This window comes from Chironomus tepperi, unplaced genomic scaffold, assembly GCF_022539635.2.
Source record: "Chironomus tepperi strain 1889 unplaced genomic scaffold, CSIRO-AGI_Ctep_v1 contig_85, whole genome shotgun sequence".
Taxonomy (NCBI): domain Eukaryota; kingdom Metazoa; phylum Arthropoda; class Insecta; order Diptera; family Chironomidae; genus Chironomus; species Chironomus tepperi.
Window position 1 is genome coordinate 3,813,988 of NW_027226207.1, and position 9,645 is coordinate 3,823,632.

The 9,645-nt window shown below is 29.1% G+C and overlaps 1 protein-coding gene across 1 annotated transcript; it reads left to right on the top strand.

Annotated features, from left to right (window-relative positions):
• Positions 1 to 3,348: 3,348 nt before the first annotated feature.
• Cyp18a1 (Cytochrome P450 18a1) lies at positions 3,349 to 9,118 on the top strand. The gene is made up of 6 exons (XM_070634437.1): positions 3,349 to 3,799; positions 3,915 to 3,929; positions 4,464 to 4,585; positions 4,773 to 5,467; positions 6,928 to 6,990; positions 7,112 to 9,118. Exons 1-6 carry the CDS (start codon positions 3,436 to 3,438, stop codon positions 7,458 to 7,460), a joined length of 1,608 nt encoding a protein of 535 aa, XP_070490538.1. The 5' UTR covers positions 3,349 to 3,435; the 3' UTR covers positions 7,461 to 9,118.
• Positions 9,119 to 9,645: the final 527 nt, after the last annotated feature.

Here is a 9,645-nt window from a genome sequence, read left to right on the forward strand (position 1 = left end):
TTCAACATTCATTACATCCACAAATGCGTTACAACAGTTAAAGTCAAGAAAATGTGATTTTCCAACTCGATTTTCTTTCGAGAATCTGAGATCTGAGTAGTTCTAAAGAATTGTTTTTCTTTTTCTTGACATTTGGGATTCTTATCGTACATCGTTTACTATTCGTGAGAATTATAAATTATAGCATTAGTCGACTGAATGTGGTAAACAAATAGTATAATATCAATAGAAAAAAAAAATATCCGAAAAAATTCTTTCTCGTTGTGCGACTTTTCTAGAACAAGAAGAAAGACGAGAATTAAAACAAAATATTTTTACGATGCGCTATGGAATGCAAATTTTTATTCTATATTTTCACATGGAATATTTTTTTTTTTTGAAATGTTGATTAAACGTGCCTAAAGTATGAAAACCACAAAATCATCAACAAGCTGCATTCTAGAGTGTCATTAAACTTTTGAGATCGTCGAGGAAAAATAGTAACTATTTATAAATTAACTTGTCAAAATATTATCACTTGAACATTTGTGATTGATACATCTGATTACAATCGGCGTTACTGAGGAGAACAGAAGGTTCTTCATGACGTTAATCAATGTTTTGATTTCAATTATTTATAATAATTGATTAAATCATGTTAGACGTTAATGACATTCAGTGCCATTTGTAATCCTCATCAAGTACACTAGGAAACTGGCCGTGCAAAAGGGTAGGCAATTTAACGGCTTTTTATGGTTCAAATATCTTCAAAAAGTCTGTTTTGATTTGAAATAATAATAGTTTTTGAAACCTGATCCAAAAATGTCTCAAATTGCTTCAAGCTTGCACAACATATTTGCATGTGTAAGCTGTTTAAAGTAAGATCATATATTTCATCTAATCGCAGCCACTAGGCCAGGGCTTCTCAAACTGTTTTAAGCTTGATACACTGAATTGCATGTCTAGTGTAGATAAGGCTTGCTGTCATGGATCTTGCGACTTAGCAGGCCTTCAAACTACACATCTGTGCCGCAGAGCAAAGTTTGAGCAACACTGACCTAGATCGAGTTGAATAGTCGCCTAATGAGCACTTCAAATCAATAATCTCGCAAATCGGCTCCTTCTATCCCCATTCAGATGTTATTTTATACTATTTTGAGTTCATTACACTCATATTTTCACTTTTTTTCCTTGCTTAGGTTGCACTTAACTACAGAATTTTTCACACAAATTTCCTTATCTGAAAGCTGACTAATTGTAAATAATAATAAAGTAGAAAAAAGAAAAAACAATCACATATGCCTCGTAAAAAAGGTTATTTCAGATTAATAGCTTTAATTATTAGATTTATTGATTTTTAAATTAACTCTTTTTTGTGTGAATCACGGAAAAAAGGCATTATAAAGGAACTTCCACAAATTTTTTAGCGACCAAAATCCTTATCTAACCATTTCAAGCCTTGACACTTTCCTATTTTATTTGACAAAGATCAACATTTCGCAATGCGTATTTTTTCGGCAGTTAGTAACCTCGTAAAAGGGTAGAGTTACTGCTCAAACAACTTTTTAATTTTTATTTTTGTGACTTTTGTAACACACGCGAATGTAAGAGTTATGAAAATTACAATAACTAATAATCACGTGTATATTTGAAAGATTTCACGAAATATCCATCATTAAATAATGCTAATATTGGTGATTGCTATTCGGATATCAAGTGTGAGTCAGCAAATCAGCTGATTAATGCAAAAATATGGCTTTGAGATGAGCACAAAGTTTGCTCCGATTGACTTAATTTGGATATTTTTACAGTTTTTTTTGCAGGCTTGAGACATTGAAGATGATTCTACAGATACAAATGCACAGTTCACATCCAATAGAATCCACAACAAAGCATAACAAGCTACAAATCATCAAATAAATCAATTTCAACAAGAGAAACTCAACATCGACTAACACTTAGCAACAAAAAAGGTATTTGAAATTCAAAAAAAGAGTTATAATCAATTAGTCATTTGGATATAAAATAACAATTCAACAATCTAAAAAATCAACGACCTCTCCCTCGATAGAAAGTCGCGACAGAAACGCTAAAAACTTTGGAAATCATAGCAAACATAAAACTAAAAAAAAAATTGCAACAGCTTCCCTCTCTAAACAGAAAAGGCTACGCGTATATCTAAGCGATGAAAAAAAAAAATATATATTTCCACTTCACATCTTGTTGAATGGAACCGACATTACACAAAAAAAAAGATTGAAAGAGAAGAAAAGAAGAAGAAACATGTTCAAAAACTTTTTTTTTTATTTAATGCCGAATTTATGCGTATTCATAAAAAAAAGAAGTACGAATGCGTATATTATGTACAACGGGGCAAGAGTAACAGCAGAAATGAAAAAAAGGTGTATATACAAAAGTTAGAAATTGTTACGCACATTCAAGAAAGAGTCCGAAAAAAAAAATACCATCGGCTCGAGTGTCTTCAGTCGGTCGGCTGATTTGATTGAGTCATTCATTCACGAGTTAAGCAATTTTTTTTTAATATTTAAGATCGTATAATATAAAGTTACAGAAGGAATTTATATTTTAGTAAGATTCTTAAGAAGATGATGTCTATATGGATATATTATGCAAGGACAATAATCGTGGATAGTTTACGATCATATAAATCAGAAAAGCTTTCATGTTATATAGATATGTACAATATTATAGATATAAAAATACACACATTCACATATGTGGAAAAAAGCTTTTATTTTTTTGTAGGATCTCATATATTTCTCTGCCTCTCAACAGTCTCTCTCATTAACTTTACAACATCCACACATACATACAACAATGACCGTACGCGATATGTTCTCAATTTATTATTTACGATTGTTAAGTTGAGATTTTCTGCACGAAAATGCAAAAGTTGAGTACCGAACATTACGAATTATTGAAATTACACAAAATTTCAGTAAATCCTCACGACGAATTCTCGAAAAGAGACATTAAAGACAAGTTTGCGCGCTTCACTGTAGTGCATTTTCATTCAATCGCACACACTTGCATGAGACACGCTCTCTTTTGGCTCATTGAGTCTCCCCTCCTAATACAATTTTTTGCTTTTATGCCGGCTATATAAAAACAGGACAACAAAGTCTTGACATAGTCATTAGTTTTTCGTATTTCACCGAGAAAAGTGTCTTAAGATTCTTAAAACACACACAATAAAAATTTAAAAATATTTAAAAAATATTTTTTGACTTTACACAAAATTATAAAAAAAAAAAATTTAAAAAAAAGTGTAAAATTTTAAATTTGTGAAATTAATGAAAAAATTTTTGTGAATGACAAAAAAAGTGATAAATACAAAGATATTTTAATATTCTTAAGGCAGAGATTTATGCCTAGAAAAAGACTTGAAAAATAATAAACTTTGACAAATAAATTTAAAAAAAAAATAAATTCAAAATGTTACAAAATTCATATATTTTTAACATTCTTAAAAAAGAATTTGAGCATGATATACAAAAGTCATTAATAGTATTTTGTTGTGCATTACTTGTGGTATCAATCCTACAGTATGTTGTTAAAAATATTGTAGAGATATCAAAATTACCGCCCGGACCATTGGGCATATGGCCATTCGGTATATTAAGATTTATAGGCCATGAGAAACATAAATCATTGATGAATTTGGCTACGACTTATGGTCCATTGTTCAGTTGCAAATTAGGACAACAGTTGTATGTTGTGATAAGTGATTATAAATTGATTCGTGAGATTTTTAAAAAAGAGTCCATGACTGGAAGGCCAAAGACACCGCTTTATGAAGGTGAGACTGCAAAAAAAGCTTTTTTTAAATAAATTCATAAAAATAATTTTTTTTTTCTTTATTTTTTTCTTCTTTTTTCCCAAAAATATTTGATGATGATGATAATGATGTGCAGTGTTGAATGGAGCAGGTAAGACGAAGACTCATTTAATGCCATTGCATATATTTAATGTGTCTAAAGTGAGATGTGAATGATTAAGAGATATAGGAATATGAAATAAGAAGAAGTAAAAAATTTTCATTCAATCGTACCGGTAAAAAAAAAACTAAGATACAAGTTTTGTGTCTCTCTCGCTCACTCGCTATACTATATTCTCCGCATAGTACACCTTTGAAATTGTTGTATATATAAAATACATCAAAAAATGCCCTCAATTTTACACACTTTTTTATTTGCAAGTCTTGAGAAGAAAATATATAAATTCATATATATAACTTTTATATATATAAAAACTGTAGGTTACGAAATCTTTCTTCCATTCAACATTAATGATATTTCTTCTCTCTTCAACGAATGTCTTAGTGGATCATTTTTTTCTTTTTTTTTTTCTCTTAAATCTTCATCGTTTGCACGCATCACTTTATGACCGAAATATATATCATTTGAATGAATTTCAAAAGTCATTAACAAATTTTTTCTTCTTTTTTTATTCAAAAAAACTAGGTGTGATAAATGCTGAAGGACCTTTATGGAAGGATCAAAGACGTTTCTTGCATGAAAAGTTGAGACGCTTTGGAATGACACATTTCAGCAATACTAATAATAAGCTACAAAATATGATAACTGTAAGTTGATTTCTCTTTTGTTTTACCTTAAAAAGTGATTTCAAATTTTAACGGCTTATTAAATTTTGAATTTTATCGACTTTCAAAATTTAACGGCTTTCAAAATTTCAAATTATAACAGTTTTCAAAAATTTGAATCTCAAATTCATAAAACTAAACAAATATCCATCATTTTTCTCCCATCCAGAGTGAAATAAGCGATCTTCTCAGTCAATTAAAGAATGATACCAAAACACCACTCGATTTAGAGCCTTATTTTGCTGTGTCAGTTAGTAACGTCGTATGCAATCTTCTCATGTCTGTACGTTTCACACGTAATGATCCAAAATTCATCAGATTTAATACGATGATTGAAGAAGGCATGCGATTATTTGGAAAGATTCAATTTAGTGATTACATACCAATGACAAAATATTTGCCAACATTTCAAGCAGCTAAAAGTCAAATTGCCGATAATCGCAAAGAGATGTTTGAATTTTACCGTGAAGTTATTGATGAACACCGAAGGACATTTGATCGTAACAATATTCGTGATTTAGTTGATTTCTACTTGTTGGAAATTGAGATTGCAAAAGAAAGTGGCACTGAAGATAAACTGTTTAACGGACGTGAACATGATGAGCAAATTATGCAAGTTATGGGCGACTTATTCTCAGCTGGTATGGAAACAATTAAGACAACGCTTTTATGGTTGATTGTATATATGTTACGTAATCCCAATGCCAAAAAGCAAGTTCAAGATGAATTAGATAGTGTCATTGGACGTCAACGTATGCCAAAATATTCAGACTTACAGTATTTACCCCACACCGAAAGTACAATTTATGAGGTATTGAGAATTTCTTCAATTGTGCCGCTTGCAACGACTCACTCACCTTTAGTGTAAGTAAACATTTTATTTCATTGTATATACATGCGAATCTTATATATCACTAAATGCTAGTGCACATTTTTAATACATTTCTAATACACTCAAATATTCAAGGTTATTTCAACTTGAGCTTCGTATTTCGTTGCATGAACAAAAAAAGATTTGTTTCCTTTGTATAGATTGCAATGTTATATCAAATAACTTACGTCAAGTTCTTGTTCTTAGACACTTCTTTTTTTTTGTATTTTTCTCATGACTCATGACAATTGAGTCTTGTATTTTTTGTTAAGTTGAAATAATCCCCATGTAAAATGTTGAAGATATGCTTGCAAAATTTATTGCTTGCTTGGATAGAATTGCATGGGAATTTTTTGTGAGGTAAAGAATATTTTTGGGGGCTCTGAATTTTTGGTCATGGTTTCCAAAAACTTGAAATTTTTGACAAACGGTTTTCAAAAATTTGAATTTTTTACAAAATTTTGAATTTTTGATCAACAATTTTCAAAAATTCATTTCAAAACCAATTCAATTCGAAAGTTCTAATCCCTTGAAACTTGTTATCAAAAAATCCATCAAATTTTCGCCAACAACTCATAGTCTCGTCAACAGCCAGTACATAATGAACGATAAGGCATAATACACTCGTGCACGATTATCCACAACAAATTGCATAACGTACAGAACATTTGCTAACAATGCACTGCCAGTTCTAATCGTAAAAACAAAAAAAAAATCATTGACAAAAGCTTCCTATCTCATACACAATTCTAAGCAATTTCAAATTCAATAGGTGTATGGAAGAAATAAATTTACACATTAATATGTATCGAACGTGCAATTTGCAACGCGCTAAATATATGTGCCTTTACTCTCATGACTTTTTTTTTCTACTTTTTTTTTATTATTTAAAGTCGTAACGAATTGTGCACATATAATTTTTTTTTCCATCGTAAAGCTTTTATCGCTTTTTCTTCTTACGGCCGAGGGAAGTAACGGGAGTTTTTGTAAATATTCTTTGACATACAACGCAAAGATTCTTTTTTTTTTATTCTTCTTCGTATTCCTTCTTTTCTTATAAATGAAGGAAAGAAAAAAGAGTATATATTCATGAAAATAAAAGAAAGAAAGAAAAGAAACTGGTCAGTGAAAGTGAAAGCACTTTTAAAGTCTGGATGAGGTTTTTGAACATGAAGAAGACATCATTGGGACGTTGAACTCGGGTATCGAACATATGAGTTGTCGTTAGATTCTTTTTACATATTTTTTTATTTTTATCGCATTCTTAAAGTCTAAAAACCTGTAATATGAATAATGAAATGCTAGTCGCAATGTTCAACGACTTATTTGACTTTGAATATTTGTTTGGAAATGAACCGAAAAAAATTTGTTCTTTTTTTTCGTACATTCGCGCATTTAATTCTTTTGTAGATGCACGTACACGTTTCATTAATGATTCTCTTTTTCTTTACAGTGATGAGGAATTGAATGGATATAAAATACCGGCTGGTGCACATGTTGTTCCACTCATTAATAGGTAAGCTTTATTACTTTATGTTTGTTTTGATTTCGTCTGATTGACTTATTATAGCTGATTTAGCTGAATTTATAAGCACAATTTACTTACAATGCAATTTCTTCTTTTTCTTACTCAACAGTGTTCACATGAACCCAGAATTATGGAAGAATCCAAATGACTTTAATCCAACTCGATTCTTAAACCATGAAGGCAAAGTTCAAAAGCCTGACTTTTTCATTCCATTTGGTGTTGGACGACGAATGTGTCTCGGCGATGTTCTTGCACGTATGGAATTATTCTTATTCTTCTCATCGATTATGCATTGTTTCGACATTGCACTGCCGAAAGGAAGTGTTGAGCCGAGTCTTAATGGTAATCCAGGTGTAACAATTCATCCAGACAATTTTATGGTATGCTTAAAAGAGAGACCATTAGATCCAATTACGACAGACGATCAAACTCCATTGAGGCCGTTTGGATCAAATTAAACACAAGCACAACAAAGAAATATCACACAAAACATTCATATTTATGAAGTTCCTATGCTTCAGGAGCGCGGTTTTGCATACTTTATCCCACAAGAATTCAACATTTTTTTTAAAATTAATACATTTGTTTGTTAAGAATTAAGTCTTTGAAGCAAAAACCGTATTGTAAGTCATAAAAACATTTACAAATTATTCTAAAGATGAAAAAACGTACAAATTTAAAATATTAAGACACGCTGACCAAGTGAATAATTTAAAATTGATCTCTCAATTTTCTATACATTCAATACTTGGATTATGCTTTACAATTACTATAATTATTATTATATTTGTCTTATGATATTACTATAAACTCTGCTCTTGATAATTTTTCATTTCACCAAAAAATATTGTTATTAAAAGTCAGAATGCAAATTTTTCCCATACATAAAAAGCTGTGATGAAAATATTTTCGGATGTAATAAATTCGAATGAGAAATTATCAAGGTTAATCAATTGAGAAATTAAAGGATATTTTGTCACCTACTAGAATTTTGTCGAGATCTAAACGATAAATTGTAGTGATATTAGTGCATTTAATTATTAAAAATGTACTCACAAGTCAATAATTTGTAAGTTCATTGTGGTTTGAACTTGATTCGAAAAAAAAATAATACAAAAGTCAAGGAACTAGAATGTTAAAATTCTAATAAATAAATTTTGTCTCCAATGGAGTACCAGATAATAATATGACAGAATTAAAGTACAAGAATAGCTTTGTTATGCAAATTATGACTTTAGTTGTAGTAGATTGAGTTGGATGAGAATTTGGCACTAATATTTAAGTACTAAATTTTAAAGGTTCTAAATTACTACTAAGTACTAGATTTTTTAAAATTAATTAAATTGAAAATTTGGTCTTTAATTTTAAGAATAATTCAAAAATTTAAAATCTGGCACATTTTTGAAATGAAATACGAAATAACTTTTGATTTAGTTCTAAATTTTCTCAAAATTAAAATTAAACTATTCAAAATCTAGTACTAAATTTGTAAAAAGATTACTAAAATCTAAAGAGTACTAAATTCAATAACTTTTCAAAAATCTAGCAAATCTAGTATCTAAATTTTCATCCAAAAAAGTACTAGAATCGACAATTTATTACAATTTCTTGTTTATCAAATGAAAAGATCCGAAAAAATTAATTTAAAAAAGTTACAAAATAATTCTCAATTACGATTGAACTTAAAATTTAAGGAAATTACAAAGATATTAAATTTCTCATAAATTATAAATGGGAAATAAGAAGAAATGTGTAATTTTGAGGAGCCATAAAATAATTGAAAATGCAAAAAAGATTGCTTTCGATTTGCCTTTTAAAACTTTTCTGAATTTTCAGAAAAAATAGTAAAGATAACAAAAAAGACAAGTCGCATCCACCTTTAAAATGTGTTCATTCATTATTTTTTAATTATTTTCATTAATTCGTCTAATTTAAGATAATTCTTGCATTAAAAAAACTTAACTTTTCTGATTTAATTTAATGATTTTCTGTAATTACTACATGCTGCTTTATAAGAAAAATCTGTATTCATGATTATAATGATAATTAATTAATAATTTTAAGCTAAGATTAAAAAATAAAAAAAGTTATTTGTTCAAAATATTAAAAAATCAAATCGTAATTTAGTTTTTTAATTTGACACAATTCTTATTAATTACTTTATCTGATTTAATATTTCATATTCATCACATTACATATTATTAAAATACATTTCAGAATACTCGCATGTTAAACTCTAAACTTGCGAACGATCGCATTTATTACATTCGTCATTGGAGCTAATAAATACTTTTGTTCCTGTTTATAAAGTTTATTTATATTTCTTTGTGTAAATATTTAAATTGTGTAGAATTTTTATTTTATTTTGATTAGAACGCATTGATGAAATGATGATCTCGTGGAATTTGCATGCGAACAAAGTTCCTTCACACTTGCCTGATTGAAAGGGTTCAATAGATTTATTGTATTTAATTTGAATTGATGAGAAATTGATTTTTTTTATATTTCAATCTAAAAGGATGAATCGTAGTTTCTGCGAGGAGGGTTCATTGAAGCCTTATTCTTGAAATTCGGATTCAAATATGTTTTAGTGGTTTGGTTAGGCTGACTTCAAATGAAATTGGACAAACTTCTCAAAAAACT